Below are 20,139 nucleotides of genomic sequence, written 5' to 3'. Positions count from 1 at the left end.
ATAAGGCTACAGTTCCTTAGGTGCTTTTGCTGCTCTCCAATCAGAATTGGATTTTCACCTAACTGTATAATAAAGGTCTGTATTAAAGGTGACCATAGCTTATCAAGGCAAAACATCAATCCAAATTGAAGGGTCCCAAAACACACAGGGCATTGCATCAAGTTTTATCAAGATAAAACTAAGACGAAATGTATATAGAAGTAATAGTACAAGACACAACATCATACCACAAGAAAAATGTGTTAGAATATAATCGGTTATAACAGATTTCTAAGAAACCAACCGTTACATAATCTCGGAAATTAGGATGATTGTTTCCTACTTATTAGGTGTCTTTATTGTAATTAATTCTATTCAATAGTATAAATACATATTGTGTGGTCTGCATTAGACACACAATACATTTAGAACATATACAATTTTATAAAAATGTAACAGTCTTAGCAAAATATCCTAAACTCAAAAGAAAGTATATAAAAGCATATTGGAAGCAAGTTGACGTGTACAACGATAAGTGAGAAACATATCAAATTGAGAAAATTTGGATTTGGGTAAACAAGACAAACCTATTTTAATTTGAAATTGGAACAAACATTGGAAAGAGAAGTTGATTAGTGTTCGAAAGAGTTGCATCTAAGTGTTGACAATTACTAATGGTTAGATATTTTAGTATGTTTAAGACTTTATTTTGTCAAGATATTTTAGTATGTTTAAGACTTTATTTTGTCAAGATATTTTAGGAAGTTTTAGATTTTATTCCTATTTGTTTTGATTGTGTATTGGTTGTATCTTGGTTTTATTACTAACAACATATCAATCCTACAATCTAAGGGATATGATTCCTAGAATAAGGGATATGAATGCTCGTATGTATGTGTGTGTGTGTGTGTATGAGAGAAATATATATATTAGATATATGCAATGAGACAATATAAGAGACAAATTATTTTCTTCTAAACTTGAGAAAAAAAAAGGTAAATAGAAGGAAATATGATAATTTTATATGCAAATGAAAAGAATATAAAAGTGCCACTACGAGACACATATGACACATATAAATGTAATGGTATCAATAAAGCTTTTTAAACTTAAAACAAAAGAGCCAAAAACAAAAATCTATATAAAATCACATCAAAAGCAAGTTTATGCTCAACACCAAATATGAACACATCAAATTTGAGAGAATTGTTTTGGGTGAAAAAGACAAAACTGTTTTAATTTCAAATTGAAAGAAATGTCCATTGATGTCCAGAGGATAGATACCATTAACACGGATAGATATTTCTACTATGTTAATTACAATGCTTGATGATATCAATGCTCTATAGAATAGTGGAACTTGGGAGCTCGTTCCATTACCATCTAGGAAATCCATTATTGGTTGTAGGTGGGTCTTTGCTATCATAGTTGGTCCTGATGGTACTATTGATCGTCTCAAAACTCATCTTATGGCCAAAGGTTACACACAAATTTTTTGTTTGGATTATGGTGATACTTTTTCTCTAGTTGCAAAGATAACTTCTACTCGCTTATTTATAGCCAGGGTTGTTCTTCAACAATGAACTTGTTGCCAATTGAATGTCAAAATGCTTTTATTAATGAAGATTTAGTGGAAGAAATTTATATGGAGCAACTTCTAGGTTTTGTTGCTTAGGGGAAGTCTTCTCGATTGATATGTTGTCTCCATATATGAATGTTATATGTTTATTGTTTCTTTGATTGTTTTAATTGTTCTATCATATAGCTTCCCTAATTGCTCATTACTACCATGTAACTTTTCTTTTCTATAAGTTCGACCTGGCACAATTGCGTTATGTATGATTCTTCTTACAACTAATATAAAGATAAAACATTTACACAATCACACGACTAATTATTTTGATCATTCAAACTTTACTATGCCATCACAAGCTAGTTGATGATCCCACCATGGCCAATCCTAGTTCTATCTCCCTCTTAGATTTTTCCAACATCTATTGTTGAAAAACTGGACGACTCTAATTATCTTCACCGAAAGCAAGTAATTCCTCGTCAAGCCTCATAAACTCCATCAGTTTGTTGTTATTCCCGTCATTCCTCCTAATTTTCATATTGAAGATGATCGTGCATCTAGAATAGTTAATCCTGCTAATGAAGAATGGGAAGTCCAGGACTAAATTTTGCTTGCCTGGTTGCAATCTACCCTTCTGAGGGTATTTTATCTTTTGTTATTGGTGCCATTCACTCCTATCATGTTTGGGAGTATTCTTGAATATTTTTATACCAAAATGAAACCTCGTGCCAGTCAACTCTATACTAATCTTCACAATCAGTCTCTTGACAACAAGGCCATCCATGACTACCTAACACACATCAAATCTATTGTTGATGAACTAGTTGGCATTGGTTATCCAATTCAACCTGCTAAATATGTTGATGCTATTCTTGAAGGTCTTCCACCTGATTATGTTGCTATCATTTCAATGATTGAAAGTAAACTTGAAACTCCTCCCACTATCAAAATGGAGGCTTTTCTCCTTGCTTATGAAACTCGAACTCAAAGACCAAAGATCTTGACAAACTCAAATATTTCTTGGGGATTGAGGTAGTAGAATCCCAAAATGGTATTGTTATATGTCAAAGGAAGTGTGCTTTGAATATTTTGGAGGAAACTAGGTTAATGAATTGAAAATCTGTTGACACACCCATGGATCCCAATACCAAACTCCTACCTAAACAGGGCAAGTCTTTCTCATATCCTCAGAAGTACAGAAGATTAATTGGAAAATTGAGTCATCTTAGTTTTAGTTGTCCTGACATTTCCTTAGCAATTAGTATGGTTAGTACAATAAAGGATCTTCTAGAAAAGATTTGCCATATGGTCCACATAACCATACTAAAGTTGTTTGTTATTCAAATGCTGACATGGCAGGATCTCCTTGTAATAAAAGATCTACTTAAGGATATTCTGTTTTCATTGAAGGTAACTTGATCCCTTGGAAGAGCAAAAAAATAAATGTTGTGACAAGATCTAGTGCAAAAGCAGAATATAGAGTTGTGGCCTCAGCCACTTGCAAACTTGTTTAACTTAAATAATTACGAAAAAAGTTGCAATTTGGAATGTCACTCAAATGATACTTATATGTGACAATCAGGTTGCTTTCCGTATTAGTTCTAATCCTATCTTCCATGAAATGACCAAACACATTAATGGTCGTGAATATCTTTCCAATTTTTTTAAACAATTTATGGCTTCGCGTGGCATTCTGCATCAAACTTCTTATGCATATACACCTCAAGAAAATGGGGTGGCTGAACGGAAAAATAGATATCTTATTGAAATTGCTCACACTCTTTTAATTCATGGTGAGGTTCCTCATTCTTTTTGGGACAATGTTGTTCTTACTACCTGTTATCTTATTAATCGCATGCCTTCTTCGATTTTAAATAATAAAATACCTCATTCCATTTTATTTCCTCGTGAACCTCTTCATCCCTTACCTCTCAAGGTTTTCGGGTCTGCATGTTTTGTGCACAATTTTAATCCTGGGCTTGATAAATTGTCTCCTCAATCAGACAAATGTGTTTTTTTAGGGTTTACGCGATCCCAAAAAGAATACAAGTGTTTTTCTCCTTCTCTTAACCGCTATTTTTTTTGTGCACATGTCACCTTCAATGAGTCTTCCTTTTACTATAAAAGTTCTTCTCATTCCACTAAGTCTCCATCTTCCACCGAGTCTATAAAAGGATATAAGTCTTCCTTTACCATCGATTTTCCTAGTTCTGTCAATATTCCTATGATTTGTGATGTTCCACGAGTGCCTTGTATGCAGTCAGTTTTTGTTCCACCACCTCTTCAAGTTTATAGTCGCCGCCATCATCCTCAACAACCAACGAGTGACTCACCTCAAGTGCCAACTACTGTGTCTCCTCCGGATCCAACACCTGAGTCTCCCCCTTCCACCGAGTGACCTTCCAATCGCCCTCAGAAAAGGTACCCATTCTACACGTAATCCATCTCATTATATTTCTTTAAGTTACCATAGATTGTCTTCACCTTTTTATGTTTGTCTTTCGTCTATTTCTTCTGTAACCATTCCAAAATGTGTTCGTGATGCCTTAGCCCATCCTAGTTGGCGTCATGCCATGCTCGATGAATAGAGTACTTTTCATAATGGTGGAACTTGGGAGCTTGTCCACTTACCGTTTGGGAAATCTGTTGTTCGTTGCAGGTGGATTTTTGCTATTAAAGTTGGACCTAATGGTACTATTGATCGTCTCAAAGCACGTCTTGTGGCCAAAGGTTACACCTAAATCTTCGGGTTGGATTATGGTGATACTTTTTCTCCAATGGTGAAGATGGCTTTTGTTCATTTATTTATTGTCATGGCGGCTCTTCAAAAGTGGCCTCTTTATCAACTGGACATTAGAAACACATTCCTCAATGTTGTTTTGCAATAAAAGATTTATATGGAGCAACCTCCTGGGTTTTTGCTCAGAGGGCATCTTCTGCATTGATATGTCTTCACAAATCTTTATATGGCCTAAAACAGTCTCCAAGGGCCTAGTTTGGAAAATTTAGCAATGTTGTTCAACAATTTGGTATGACTCGGTGTGAGACAGATCATTCAATTTTTTATCGTCACTCAAGTGCTGGATGTGTCTACTTCATAGTGTATGTTGATAACATCATTTATACTAGCAGTGATAACCATGGCATCTCTCAGATGAAACAACATCTTTGTGATCAATTTCAAACCAAAGATCTTGGAAAACTCAAATATTTCTTGGATATTGAGGTGGTACAATCAGACAAAGATGGTATTGTTATTTCTCAAACTGTTGAACTCGTTAGTCTACAACCGAGTTGGCGAGTCCAAAGGGTATTTTCTTTAAATCCAAAACAACCCAGTTTCTACTCATGTTTGGGTTCGTCTTCATGTTCGTTGTGGTCACAAGTTGCTAGTTGTCACCGCATTGTCGTTGGTGGTCTCTTTTGCAGTCGTGTTCGTGGGTGGTCGTCATTGTTCTACTCATTGTGGTCATTACTATTCCGATCACTACTCCCATTTCCTTTCTCTAATGGAATTTTAAATTTTAGGATCAGCGGTAGAAGTTGAGACACTCTTTAAAACTATTTCATTTTCTACCTACTGCAATAGGTTTTCTAATGAGTTTTAGGTTTTCTTATTTCATTCATGCCTAGAGTTTAGGTTTTCTTATTTCATTAATTCCATTTGGATTAGTCCAATAACCTTTAGTTTTTTATAAAACTCAAATATATCGTATAATTAGCTAAAATCATTATAAAAGTAATATCAGAAACATGTAAAAAATAATTAAAATATACAATATGATAAAATAATAATAATAATAATAGTAATATTTTAGTAAAAACATATAAACATCATATCATATTAAATTATTATATTATTTATAAATATTTTAATTTTTTTATAAACATCATTGTGTCACGAGTTTACAATTCGAGCTTACAATTCAAGTTTACTAATCTTCCACGAGTTTACGCAAACTTTGAAGTGTGACAACCTTGATACCCAATTAGCCCAGCATGTAAAATTCCACAAGACATAGCCAAATTAGATGACATTGTTTAAAAAGGTCAGCTGCATCTTACTAAGTCGGTCTACATCTATTGACAATATTTAGGAGAGTGAAGGAGTAGATTGGAATTTTTTATTTCCCCATGTGCAACCCCAAAAGGGTTATTCGTAGGTCAACTAGGTGAAGTTTTTCGGTCAACACTTTATCCCTTGTTTTGTGTTGTTCCCTAAGCACTTTTAATGTTGTCTAATCCATTATTTTTAGGTAAATCAAACAGACCAACAGAAAAAATATAACAGACCATAGAAAGAACATAAGGTTTGTTTGTTCAAATTTCTCCATAAGCCCTTCTACAAGAATAAAATAAGAAAAAGGTGAAATATGTTTCTCAATAAACAAAAAACAGTTTATGCATAAGTAAAAAGTCTAAACTTGGATAAGTTACATAAGAGTGCTTCTACAAGTTAGTTTATGCATAAGCTACTTGTACCGCATAAAAAACTTCATTAAATTTTTTTAATTTCTTTTCAAAGAAGTGTTTATGGAGAAACTTATTCAAACAAAGCCTACATCCTTTATGGTAGAAAGGAAAGCAAACATACCAATTAACTTCAATGCATTCAACACATGCATTTTCAAACTCGAATTGACTACTGATTCAAACACCAATTAATCTAAAAGAAATGAGATTAAGACTAGTTCAGAAAGAAAAAAAGAAATAAAAAAGCAAAGTTGCTACCTTAATTGCAGCGATGGTAACTTTTTCATATATAAATGTAGTAGGGCTACCAACATGTTCACTTGATTGCCTGGAAGGAGTTTCAACACACACAGTGCTAATGAGGTGATACACAATAGCAGAAACTTGTTCCCAGCAAGCAGTCACTATGTTAGGATAATTGTGGAATGCAGCTTTCAGTCCCTGTAGAAAGTTAATCTGAATACATCAATAAACTAGCATAGATACATGCACCAAATTATTATGTAAACATCAATAGAAATTAAAATGTCTATTTAACTTTCCATGATAAAATATCGAAGGCAAGATACGAATGATCTTCCAGTACCATTTATCTTTCAGAATCAAGCATATTCGAGTTAACACCAATACTTCCCTTAATCTTCATTTTGCACTAAAGATTTTATTACATAAGCCATATATAGGGAACTCTATCCGTAATGTAACGATTGCAAAAATTTCTCTAGAATCTTCCAATAGCACACTTGTAATAATTACAATATTGCATTGTAGCTTATCCAAATATTGTTCTCCTCAATCAAAAGTATTTGAACGTAAGCTTAGCTCAATGGTTATCCATCAAAAACAAGAAAGAGCAAAAGAATACAATGACGTAAACAATGCATAGTGCATCATAAACACAAAAATCCACTTCAGAATTTAAATGTTCATGGGTGGAAACTCGGGACCTAGATCAATAAGAAACAAAGTAGCTGTGAAGCCAAGTCTCATTGAAATTTGAGGCTCTAGCTCAAGGGATTTTGAAAGCTATAGTAGAGATGAAGGTTCCTCACAATTTTAAAATATGCATCTCCTATCAATCTTCTTTATGATAATAAATCTATCATTAATATTGTTCAAATTACAATCTAGTTCGGCAAGACAAAGCACAAAGATTGACTATCGCATTACAAAGAAGTTTATCAATGACCATATAGCAATAACATACATCCACTATAGTCTTAACTGACAAATATATCAATCAAGTGATACGTAAACATTTCTATGAACAATACTGTACAACAAAAAGAACTTGTTGGTTCTGAAATTCTTTGACATCAATACTAGGCTGGGGAGAGGAACAACTACTACACAAGTTCTTTGGCAATTTCCAAATATAGGTTGGATAAAGTGAACACAGATTGGGGCAGCTTGTGGGTGTCCAGGTAATGCCACTTGTGTTGGGCTGTTTAGATGTAATAGGGGTGAATATATCCGAAGTTTCTAATCTTCTTGGGAGTGCAGAAGTCTTTATAGGCTAAGATAATGGTGGCTTTTGGCCATTGAACGTTACATTGTTAGGTGGCTGGATATAGGAGGCTTTTTAGAAACTAATTCCTCTATGTTATGCAAGGCGTACTTGGATATTAAAGATGTTCTTTGGTAGCTTAGAGGAAGATGGAAAAAGTGCTTGGAGATATGTAATGAAATGGAGTTTAAGTATACTCAAAATTTAAAGGAGGGTAACCATTGTGCTGATAAATTAGCCTCTCTGGGTTTAGATAATAAGATTCACTATAAATGATTATCTCATCAAAAATTGTTCTTGATTTGTTTCATAATAGGTTTCAACTTCCTATGATAGGAAGTTTGCATTGTATTTTTCTACATGGGTTTGGTTCAGCCCCCTATGTTTTCTTATTCTTTTTTTCCTTCTTTCTAATAAATTTTTCATATGATGACATATGATTGGCATGTTTTGGGATGTCAGCAGAGTTGAAATGCCAATGAAAGGATCATCAAAAATTATATTCCAAAAGTCATATACACCATCATCCCCATTTGTAGGTGCAACTGAATAAACAAGTAACCAATCTACACCAAAAAGATTACCTGAAGGGCTTCAAGGCAAATGGTTGGGCAACTTGATTGCATCGAATATTCAAATAAGGTAGAAAGAACACCAGACTTCTTTTGAGTCTCAATATGACCTGAAGGAAAGCCAACAAATGCAAACATAAGGCCAAACCAACAAACAGTAGCCTGACAACCAAATATGCACAATTCAACCAGTAATGTCTAGTGCCAAAATATCAATCCACATAAATCAATCATGCCAATCAGTTAGTGACTGATTGTCCCAAACAGATTCGACTCCCTAAGATTCTACCAACTCTAGACTCTAAACCATACACTTGGCACAAAATAAAATATTATTTTTGTTAGACAATGATAACATCCTTTTTCGGGCCTTCTGATGACTAAGTAGGATTAATCATCTTTAGTCTAACTTAATTTGGCACACAATGAGAATTTACTTGTGAAAGTAAATGCAGGTCCGGCACTGTTAGTCAGGAATGCAATTCAAGTTTTAACTTAATCGAAATGGACAAGCAATCCCAAGGGAATTAGATTAAGATATATGATGATTGCTTTTGTTCTCACTAGTGAAGCAACTCAGACAAGAACTTATCAGACATAAGAAAAAAAGTTACAGGGGCAACTTACTAAGTATCTCCGACCAGGGCCTAATTAAAAGCTTATTCAACTAAAAGATAGCTTTAGGTCAGCAAGAAAATAATTAAGTAAATACAAATAATAATAACAATAAGTTTAATCTTACCATTGCATTATTTTTTTTCTTAGAGATTTTGTAATTAAATATTTGTTAGTACTATTGAGTGAATGTAGATAAAATAAAATCTGCGTTTAGAACCATGAACTTTGAAAAAATAGATGTTAAAGTTTTAGACTTTCATTAATTTTAAGTAATAACTTATACGTGTGCTTTTATTATCAATAGTAGCAGAAGTCACCTGAAGAAACCTCGTCACAGAGCATACTCCTTAATTGAGCAGAAGATGGCGAGGTAGCCAATGCTAACGTCAAGCAACCAATAGCAGCTGCCTGCCATCAAAATTCAATGTTATACTGTCATTGTTAGAGAAGGACAAACAAAACTTTAGACAATTAATCGGACAACTAACCAGCAGACCACTTCGTTCACTTTTCAACCAAAATCCTTCTTCAATCCTTGTCCTAATAGATGTAACAGCAATAGGCAACAAATTTGGCGGCATTCTTGAATATCTGTCAAAACAATGATTTCAGTAGACATACCTACTTTACATTCAGAAACAGAGAAGGAAATATAACACCTAATATGCATTAAAGAATCAAGAAGCATAAATGGTGTTAGTGCAATTTATGCAATTAAATATTTAGCCTACAGTTAAATTGATAAATATCATTATCTTTAATTAATTGTTTTATTCTATCTAGAAGAAACACAAATACTCTCACCTGTGTATCTCCATTCCTATTATACAAAAATAATACAATTTTAAAAGCACTTGAGAAAATAGGTGATTTTCTAAGAATGGCTTTGAAAGGATTTTGTGGAGAAATAGAAAGATTTGTTAGTGAGAGAACTATGTCCACTTATGAACAATTTAACATTTCCTTTGGTTACTTCTGAGCAAAGTAATTATACTAGATTACAATATTATTTTTATGTAAAGAACTTGTGTGGCTCCCAATTAGAAATTTAATCAAATATAATGAAAAAAATGTTTATTTCAACGAGAAAATAGTCTAACTAAAAAATAACACCAAAAGCAGCTATTAAAAAATGTATCCTCGTTATAAATAATTCCTTCCCACATTTTCTTAACTTTACACTACAACTTAGGACAAGAAGGACTGTGTTTTATACAAACTATATATTAATCTTAAATATCGTGTGGAAACCAACTCTAAACATGCACAAAAGGAAGCTGGGCCATCACTACCTTCAATTTTATATTATTTCAAACTGAACAATTATTATACTACACATATGAATACTCAAAACAGAACTAAACCTTAAAGAAATTTATGATAGCTAAATAAGCCACAGCTTATAGAAAACGGCCATCAATCTATGAGCAATTACGAATGTAATAATCTAGTAAAAAATGAAAGATTATGTTAAAATCAGAAATGAAAACATTAAATAAAAAAACTAGAAGAATATGAACTAGAGAGTATAAAGGAAGAAAAAAGAACAGAACTCAAGGAATAAGATTGATGCCCAACTTTGTAGCCTCCTCAAATTCACCCTTACAGCTTGTTTGATAGGAGACAGAAAGGAAATAAAGGCAATGAATTCGATTTGATGTGTTTTCTAGGAAAGAACTGGGAAGGGAGAATGAAGTAGTTAATGGGTCTCACAACTACTTTTCCACAATATTTCTCCCTTATTTCTACTAATCTCTCTATCTCTCATCTCATCTCTATTGAAACTGAAGAGAAATGCAATCCTTCCTAAGTGAAAATACAAAGTTCAGCGAACCTATCATCATTTGGTATCAGAGAGGGTCAATCTCGCTTTGTCACTGCCAGATGAGTTCACAAATGCCTGCCACAGGCCACCATCGTTCTCTCCATTGAGCACCTAGTTTTGTTAGTCTCATCAAGTGATGCAAAACCTATAGTCATCATCATCATCAGCAATCGAATGATAGACCTGAATATGTTTTCCGATACCAGATATGAAGCACCTCTCAAAGCAACAAATAAAACCATTGGTCACCTAGGTACCTTCCTCTAGACAAGCTGCTAGCACATCTTTGTGCGACTAACCTAGGTGCGTGCATGCACCAAAATGATGTCATGTTGCCTCTATTGCTCTTACCGGCCTCTCTTCTCCCCATTCCACCCTCCTTTCCGGCCTTTCCCACTGATTGGAGTTTGGATCCAAACACATTGAAAGATCCTCTTTTACTCATGTCGTCTCTGTATTTGATTTGTAATGTCATCTGTCCCTGACCACTCAATTTCTAGGAACTCTTCTCCTAGAGTTCCTCATTTTATTACTTTAATCAATGGGTCCAAAGTTGCTTCCCATGGAGTTGGTCAAGTCTCCTTTGCTTCCTCCATCACTCGAAATATTTTTCTTCTTGTCCTCACTTGTCCTTTAAACCTTATTTCTCTAACTCAATTAACTATGTGATTAAATTGTTCATTAATCTTTCATTCCAATTCTTCTGTTATATGTAGGAGCAAGGTACACGTCAATTGATTGGCAAGAGAAAAGAAGCTAAAGGACTCTATTGTCTTCAAACCAAATCTTTTATGTCCTGTTTTGCATCCTCTCCTCCAAAATTTTGCACCGCCACTTAAGGCATCTACACTTATCAGACACACATCAACTAGGGTTATAGTGTGAAACATGTCAACTAAGCAAACAAGTTCGATCCTCCTTTGCATGGAGACTTGTTGCAAGATGTAACTTTCCCTTTTGTATAATTCATTTTGAAAATTGGGGCCAAGCCAAGTCACCTTTTTTAGTTTTGAAATTGTTACATTTATTGCTTAATATTCTCATTGTACTAGGGTTTACTAAACGAAAAGATTGATCTGAAAAATTGTCTTTATTGGCCTTTTCTCAATGAAACACAAAAATCAGTTTAGCCAAGTTATCAGCAATTTTAGGAGTGATAATGCCAAAGGAACTTTTCATTTAGCTTCTCTACTCTTTTAAGCGCACATGGCATTTTACAATAATCCATATGTTCTCATACACCTTTGCAAAATGGTAAAGCAAAGAAAAAAGATAGACACTTTGTTGAGACAACTTGTACCTTATTCCTTGAAGCAAATGTGTCAATTCACCACTGAGGTGCCGTTCTTATAGCTTGCTTCCACATAAACAGGAGTTCCTCTTCCTCCCTCTGACAATAACATTTGCTTTCTATCCTATTTTCCAATGAACATGTTTCATGTGTCTCCCCATGCTTTTTAGTGTATATGTTTTGTTCATGACATCTTCCCTATATTAGACAAGTTATCTACAAGAGCTCTCAAATGTATTTTCCTAACATTCTCGTCTCCAAAAATAATATCACTATTATTGTCCTTCGTTTTTTGCTTTGTAAATTTAAAATCCTTAATGTTCCGTCAAGGATAACTGCATATTAATATTAATGTTTCCTTTAATAAACTCACGTGACAATTACTAAAGACCAAACATATATTTAACTACTTTACAGAGTTCAAACTAAATTCATGGAAATAGAATATTTGTACTAAGGCTGTAACTTTTTTCTCTTATTGTACTAAAAACGAAACATGTCAATACTTGTTTTACTGAACCGACTATTTACTCATAAAAATGTGTCACTATAATTATTAAAAGTTACCCATTTATAATTTAAAAAGTAATTAACGATAAAATATTTATTAATATAAACGATAACATAAACTCATACGATCGATTATGTTAATAAATATTTTATTATTGTTTACATATAAATGGTTCGACAAAGAGAAGATTTATGATTATTTTATATACTTCCATAGCAAATCTTCTTGTTTCATGAGAAAGTTTATCATCCACTTTTTGCTTCATTTTCGCACTTTCTTTGCTTGTCTCTGCAAATAGTAAATCATCAAATCCAAACTCACCGTAAAGCAAGACCAATTGTCAAAGGGTACAACTAGATATATGGTCTCAACTACTATGGTGACATTTCCCCGTGTAACCGAGATTACCACTATTAGACATTTCTTTGTCATGGCCACTATTTGCCATTGGCCTCTCTACCAGTTGGATATCAAGAATGTATTTCTTCACGAAGATCTAGAGAAGAAAATCTACATGAAATTACCTCCTATGTTTCTTGTGGGTTAGTGTATAAATTGTGCTGGTCCTCGTTTGGAAAATTCAAGTACAAACTTTTGGGCTAAAACATAGTTAAGTTGATCATTTGATTTATATACTTAATTGTATATGTTGATGATATAATCATCAAAGGTAATGACACCACTAAAATATGCAATCACTTTCAAACCAATGATCTTAAATACTTTCGAATTATTGACAAACTCAATCAAATGAAGGTATTTTAAATCTTCAAAAGATATGCCTTAGAAATCCTAGAAGAAAGAAGTAAAATTGACTGTAGATGTGCGGAAAATCCAATGGACAGAAACCGAAAATTAATAGTAGAAGAAATTGATTTTGTTCGAGTCGTGGAGATGACCATCAATTCAGTTTATATGTTAAAGCTAAAGCAGTACATACAAACTACTTGCTCAAGCTAAAGCAGGTGTTACAATTGTACAAGTTAACTTATGCATGCTTTCCTATCTATCTATATGGTAGGATTAATCATTGCTTTTCTAGATATTTGATAGAGGAACTCCTATATATGGATGTATGAGCTAAGAGATGAAATACACTCTTAAGCATTTTTTCCATACTTCTATCTCAAGTCCCCCTTTACAATTATCTAACAAGATCTTTTATGGCTCTGATCATGAAATTATAAGAGAACCAATAACCAAAACCAAAAAGAATATTGTTTGGATGTGGACTTTAAGCCTAACTCAACCCCACAAAATTGGCTTGTAAGGTGAGGTTTGCACATCACTTATATACTACAAAATTGTCTTATCTCTAGTCGATGTGGGACTTCCAACACACACCCCTCACGCTGAGGTATATACATCTCATGCATGGGACTAGAAATTAATTGGTGGTCCGTTAGCGGCCCGATAGCGGGTGGAAAAAAAATGTCCAAAAAATCTTGCTAGGATAGGCTTTCTTTTTTCCTTTGTTAAACGATAGCTCTGATATCATGTAATGCATAACACTTGTCAATCTTGTGACCTAACTTCTCACAATGACACTTGTGTGACAATCAGGCTGCTCTTCATATTAGATCTAATCTTGTCTTTCATGAGAGGACCAAACACATTGAAATTAACTGTCATTTCATTCGGGAAAAGATTATGTAGGGAGACATCAAAACTGAGTTTGTTAACTCAAGTGATCACTTAGCAAATATTTTTACTAAGTCTTTACAGAGGTCTAGAATTGATTATATTTGTAACAAGCTTGGCACATACACTTTGTATGCTCCAGCTTGAGAGGAGTGTTAGATATTGTTTGATATTGTTAAGATATTGTTAGATATTATTAATCACAATATCAAACAATATCCTCTATTTTCTATTTATTTTTAGTTACTCTTATTAGTTGTACCTCTATTATAAATACCCTATGTGTGGTTTATACACAAGGGAGATTAATCTTAAATCCTATTTTCTATATATTCAACAAATATTATACATATTTATAAGAGTAAAAGAAACAAAGGAAAAATGTACCATTTCAATTATAACTAAATTGAAAAATAGAATAAGCAAAGAAACATACGGTGTAGATGATATCAAAAGCTTGATAATCCTGAATAACAAAGCCAACAATTTAGTATGAGCTTCATGCTCTATTAGGTAAAGAAGACCTACATCATTGCAAAAGAGACAAAAACTGCAAAATTAAGCAAAATATGAAAATAAATAATGAAGAGACAAGAAAAAAATCAAAAGCACATAATATATGCCTTTAGGCCACAATCTATTCAGATACTAATGTTATAGATACCTCTATGAAGTTCAAGTAAAATCTTGCCGAGGGAGCTTGAGAGTGCCATAAAAGATCCAAATTTGTTAGACTCCTTATATTCAGCTACTTGTAGGAAAATCGAAGACAGGCCATCCATCATGGTTACTAGCGTGGTTGCAGATGCCATACGTGCCTGAGTAACACAAACAACCTTTTCTTAGCCAAGAAATCAAGAACACAATAAAACCACAACCCTTGTTCATGGGAGGTGAAGGGGATAGTTGAGTATTATGTAAAGGGTAAAACTAATTAGTTGCATGCATACGAAGGACATGCATATGGAAATTGAAAAAAGAACAAAACTGCATACTACATAAAACATGTCAAAAGAAAGTTTGTTAGAATAAAATTGAATGAATGCCAAAATACTGGAATAGCTACCATATGATGAATGGAGAAGGGAATTCTAGTATCATACTAGAATTCAAGCAAAAGATAGAGGTAAAATTCTCATCCAATATCAATGCTAGGATAGTTCAATCCAAATCCAACTTTCTTGGCACTCTTGTTGAAGTAGCCATACCATTCTAATTATTAGATATATGTTAGAGATATGATTAGATTACATTAATCAGGGATATATGATATGATTTGATAGGAAAAAATCTTAAGAAATATTTCCCTTTACTAGATATTGATTAGAGATGTCAAAATGGGCTTTAGGCCGTGAGCCACCCGGCTCACCAAGGGTTCGAACCAAATTGGGTTAGAAAAAATTTAGCTTTTTTAAATGTAGGTCAAATTGGATCGGCTCACTTAACCTGCAAATTAAACGAGTTCAAGCCAGGTTGAAGGTGGGTTGATCCGCAACCCCCCAACAACAACCTTTTATTAGCTTTATACCATTTTATATAAATTTCTTATTACAATTATTTACTACTTATAATTATGTAGGTCAACAATATGATAATGTTGTTCAATAATGTTTGCATAGTTTGAATGTTTAATTTGTTTGCTTATCAAATTATGCAGCTTGACACTAATTTTCATCTACAATCTCTATAATAATATTACGTAAAATAGGTGAATACTTTAATTATATTGCTATAAAATAATTAGCCGAGACAATCCACTCAAATGGTATTGTAATAAATATATAAAATAAATTGAAAGACTATCGTGAGCTTTTGTCTATCATTATATCTTTCGTTAATGAAATCCAAAATTAATTTGGCAAAGTAATCAAAATTTTATGAAGTGATAATGCCAAAGAATATTTTACCTCTCATTTCTATACACCATTAGGCTTACAGCATTTTACATCAGTCTACCTGCCTTCACACACCTTATCAAAACGACATAGTAGATGTATGAAATTGATCGCACTTTATTGGTTAGTGCAAATATAGGGTGATGTTATCCTAACTACTTGTTTTCTTATTAACAAACTACCAACTTCCTCACTTTACAATAAAGTTTCTTAATCCATTCTATTTCCAAAGAAACCCCTTGTATAATTATCCTCATGGTTTTGGTTGTGTATACTTTTAATGATATGTCTTCGAGTTTAGACCGATTCCCACATGTTACTCTCATAAAACCAAGAGATACTTTATGTTTGCTAGTATAACTTTTGTTTAAACAACTCCATTTTCCCTCCTATAAAAGGATACTTTTTTTCTCTAAGATATTCTGCCTATGTTAATAATTAAGTCTTTTGTTCCTCCTGCTCCTATCACCCTAAATTTCGTATGGAATCCACCCTATCCAAATGACTAGTCCACCTTTTACTATCGATCAATGCACGAACCAAATGGCTAGTCCTACTCAATCATCACCCAATACCACAGCACCCAATAATGATGACTCATGTTAGCCATTTTATCGAAAACATACTCCTTTAACTCATAATCCACATCCTATATACAATTCTCTCTCTCAATTTGTCTCCTTCCAATTGTTATCGATATCGGATAACACAATATCGGCGACCCAAAAAACCTTTATAAAGTTATAAAGGAAACTATAACATGTTATGGTGGAAATATTACGGTAAAAAACAATATAATACTACCACATAATTTTAATGCAAAAGAAATGATATAATGACTAAAGGTTAATAATACTTTACTGAAGGAGTAAGGTAAAAGAATAAGAGAGGTGGAAGTAAGAGGTAAAAGAATAAGAGGAGGGTTGTAGGTTTAAGTTAAATAATGTTATAATGGGTCTAGCCCAATTTTTAAGCTTATGCATTGAACATTCAAAAAACACAAAACATTGGGCAAAGGCAAAATAGAAGAGAGATTGAGTGTATGAGTTTAGGTTAATAATATTTTACTGCACCATTAAGGTAACAGAATAAGAGAGGTGACAATAAGAGGTAAAAGAATAAGAGAGGGGTTGTAGGTTTAGATTAAATAATGTTATAATGGGCCTGCCCAATTTTAAAGCTTATGCATTAAACACTCAGAAAACAAAACATTGAAAGATGCAATTAGGGTTTTTGCACTGCAATCTGTTCTCCCAGCCGCTTCTGCATTATCTCTTCCACTTGTAGTTGCTTATCTCTATCCATTCCACTATTTTCGCCATCACCATTTCACCACCGCCAATTGCCATGCAAAAAGTGGCTGCCATGGACCGCCACGGACCGCCACGGAAAACCTGCTTCGCCACCACCTTATTGTGGCGGCAGGTTGGGAAATCGCGACCGTTTTCTGCCATGGCACCGCCATAGCCAACATTTGATAACAGTGCTCTCCTTCCTATTTTTCTTTTATTTCCTCTGCATCCTCAATTACTATTCCTAAAAATGTGACAAAAGCACTTGACGATCCTAGATGGAGACAAGCCATGACTTCAAAAATGCAAGTTCTTGAAACCAATAGTATATGGAAGTTATTTTTTCTTCTATCAGGATAGTTGATTATCATTAGGTCTATAGCATAAAAGTTGGACCACTAGTGAAGTTGATTGTCTCAAAGCTTCAATAGATGGTCAAAGGATACACTCATGAATAGACTCAATTATGGTGATACTTCCTCTCCAGTAACATAAATGACTATGGTATGTCTTTTTCTTGCCATGGCAGTCATTCGTCATTAGTCACGTTATCAATTGGATATTAGAAATGTTTTTCTGTAAGTTGATCTAAAGAAAAAAGTCTACATAGAGCAACCCCTGGGTTTGTCGCTTTGGTGGAATCTAGTTTTGTTTGTAAATTATGTTGTTCTCTTTGTGGTCTCCCTTGAAAATTTTGATATAATAATTACACAAACCAGAATCTCTCCACTATAGGAGAACTTATGCAATCATCATCAAACCAAGGATCTTGAAAGTGCCATATTGTTTGGGCATTATAGTAACTTAACAAAAAGTTATTGTAATTTCTCAAAAGGAAATATGCTTTAGATATTCTAAAAGAGACAAGTACGATTGACTATAAACTAGTAGATAGTCGTATGAATCCAAATCAAAAAGTAATTGCAAATCAAGGTGAATTTTTCTCTGATCTAGAAAGATATAGAAAATTGGTTAGAAAACTTATTAATCTTACTATTCCTAGACTGCATTTGCCTTTCGCAGTTGGTGTGAGTCAATTCGTGCAGACTCCTTATATTGATCATTGGAATGTTGTCATTTATATAAACTTTGGTGAACCTAAGTGAAAATAAAGGGGGCAAAAGTGTAATAGTGCAGACTCCTCGTATTGATCATTGGAATGTTGTCATTTATATAAACTTTGGTGAACCTAAGTGAAATTAGAGGGGACAAGAGTGTAACTAGCAGCTAAGCTGGCAAAATGTTGAAGAGTGTCGTGAGAAAATAGGCAACAGAGAGGTGTATTTGTTAAGAGTGGACAATTGATTAAGTTGTGAGAGACTAGGCCTCATAGAAGCATAGAACTGCTTCATCTTTTTTCTTCAACACTTCAGACTTTCATCTCAATAGTAGTGTTTTCATTTTGCTTCTTGTCTTTGATTTTCAATCCTCATAAGTTGGTAATGAGCAAGGCACCCAATTTTATGTCCTAATTCCAAGTTCTAAATAAAATAACTACAACTAACAAGCCAGAATAACATCATATATCACATGTTTGCATCTAAAATATTATATCAAAATATGTGACCCTTAAAATTCAAATAGAAATTTAGAACAAGACATTTATACACAAGAATCAAGGCCATTGTCATTACCTTCAAACAAGGATCAAACAGCAAGCTTGTCATTAAAGTTGCATCATGCATCCTATGAAAATACAAATTAAAAAAAACAGTTACAAAACAATATCAAATGGAGAGAAAGATTAAAGTTTGATTGCATTCACAAAAAGGAGGAATCGTTTGGCCATACCTTGCTTGTAGTGTATCACTAGTTGGCAAAAGCAAGGACCATTGCATGGACAAAGATTTAGAATCAGCTTGACAAAGATCCTTCCCATCCCAACATATAAAAGAATAATAAGAAAAAGAACAATCAATCACCACAAAGTTAGCAAAGCTTATATGTCATAGATGATGGTAACCAAGCAAGTTAAACAGTAAAGACAAAAAATCATATATTTATATCTTCCTTTTGAGTTATTGGAGCAAGAAATGGTAGCAAAAACTCGAAGTTTGGAATAGGTTTTTTCTTCCTTCTGAAAATGTTTGAAAAATTAAGGAACTAGAAATTGGTTCTCTTGCATTTGAAAATGTAAAAGGAAATAATTACAGTGTGCTCTCGAGAATGATTCTAATTTTCTATATTAAATAATGGAAGTATTAAAGTGTCACTTTGTTATTTGGCATCTCAATTATGTTGGTACCCCAAATAACAACAATCATTTGCAGCACCCAAGTACCATAATAACAAATAAAACAATCATGCAAGTGAGAGGACTAGGCCAAAACCAACTAAGAAAACCTATAATGTTTAAGAGAAAATCTATGATTCTAGTTGCTTTAATGCTTTCAATTTTTAAAATGATTGGTTTCTAACAAAACATTTGAGGAAGTCACCAAAGGAGATCTCAAATCAAATACTTGAACTATGTAAGAACAAAAGAATTATTTTATTGATAACTATCACACAAGTTGCATTTTCATCCTCTCTATTTGTAATAATCAAAACCTTATAAATAAGGAAATTAAAATATACCAAAATGAATAGAAAGATTCCAAAGATATTTTTTCCTAATTACTATGGATATATTGAGAATATTTCTATCCTAAAATCTACTATTTAAAACAAAAAAAAAATATTCCTAAAACCTTGGTTTTTATCCATGCCAAATAGAATTTTGTGATCAACATAGCCAACCTCACCTAGTGGGAAAAGGCTTGTTGACCCTCATGAGTCCAGAAAGCAATTTTGCTACATCTTCGTCTCTCATTTGAACTTGTTGATACCCAGATTTCAAGTCCAGCATCGAAGAAATATGAGCTCCTCCCAGCTCATCTAACAATTCGTCTATGATGGGTATAGGGAACTTGTCTGGTATGGTGAGCTTGTTTAAAGCCCGATAGTCCACACAAAACCTCCA

The 20,139-nt window shown here is 33.4% G+C and overlaps 1 protein-coding gene across 5 annotated transcripts in view; it reads right to left on the bottom strand.

Moving 5' to 3' along the window:
• LOC114168485 (HEAT repeat-containing protein 6) overlaps positions 1-20,139 on the bottom strand; it is a 41,328-nt gene that overhangs the window by 15,742 nt on the left and 5,447 nt on the right. For all 5 annotated transcript variants that reach the window (XR_003600684.1, XR_003600685.1, XR_003600686.1 and 2 more), the window contains exons 8-15: positions 18,969-19,048; positions 18,812-18,863; positions 14,655-14,808; positions 14,427-14,514; positions 9,211-9,313; positions 9,040-9,130; positions 8,117-8,214; positions 6,284-6,466 (exon numbers count right to left, since the gene is read on the bottom strand). Coding sequence is in view for 2 of the 5 variants with exons in the window: in XM_028053323.1 (XP_027909124.1) it covers positions 6,284-6,466; positions 8,117-8,214; positions 9,040-9,130; positions 9,211-9,313; positions 14,427-14,514; positions 14,655-14,808; positions 18,812-18,863; positions 18,969-19,048 (849 nt within the window). In the remaining 3 variants the exon portion in view is untranslated. The remainder of the gene's footprint in view (positions 1-6,283; positions 6,467-8,116; positions 8,215-9,039; positions 9,131-9,210; positions 9,314-14,426; positions 14,515-14,654; positions 14,809-18,811; positions 18,864-18,968; positions 19,049-20,139) is intronic.

Source organism: Vigna unguiculata, chromosome 11 (genome assembly GCF_004118075.2).
Source record: "Vigna unguiculata cultivar IT97K-499-35 chromosome 11, ASM411807v1, whole genome shotgun sequence".
Lineage (NCBI taxonomy): Eukaryota > Viridiplantae > Streptophyta > Magnoliopsida > Fabales > Fabaceae > Vigna > Vigna unguiculata.
The sequence above is the reverse complement of the archived record's forward strand: the minus strand, read 5'-3'. Positions and strand labels throughout refer to the sequence as shown.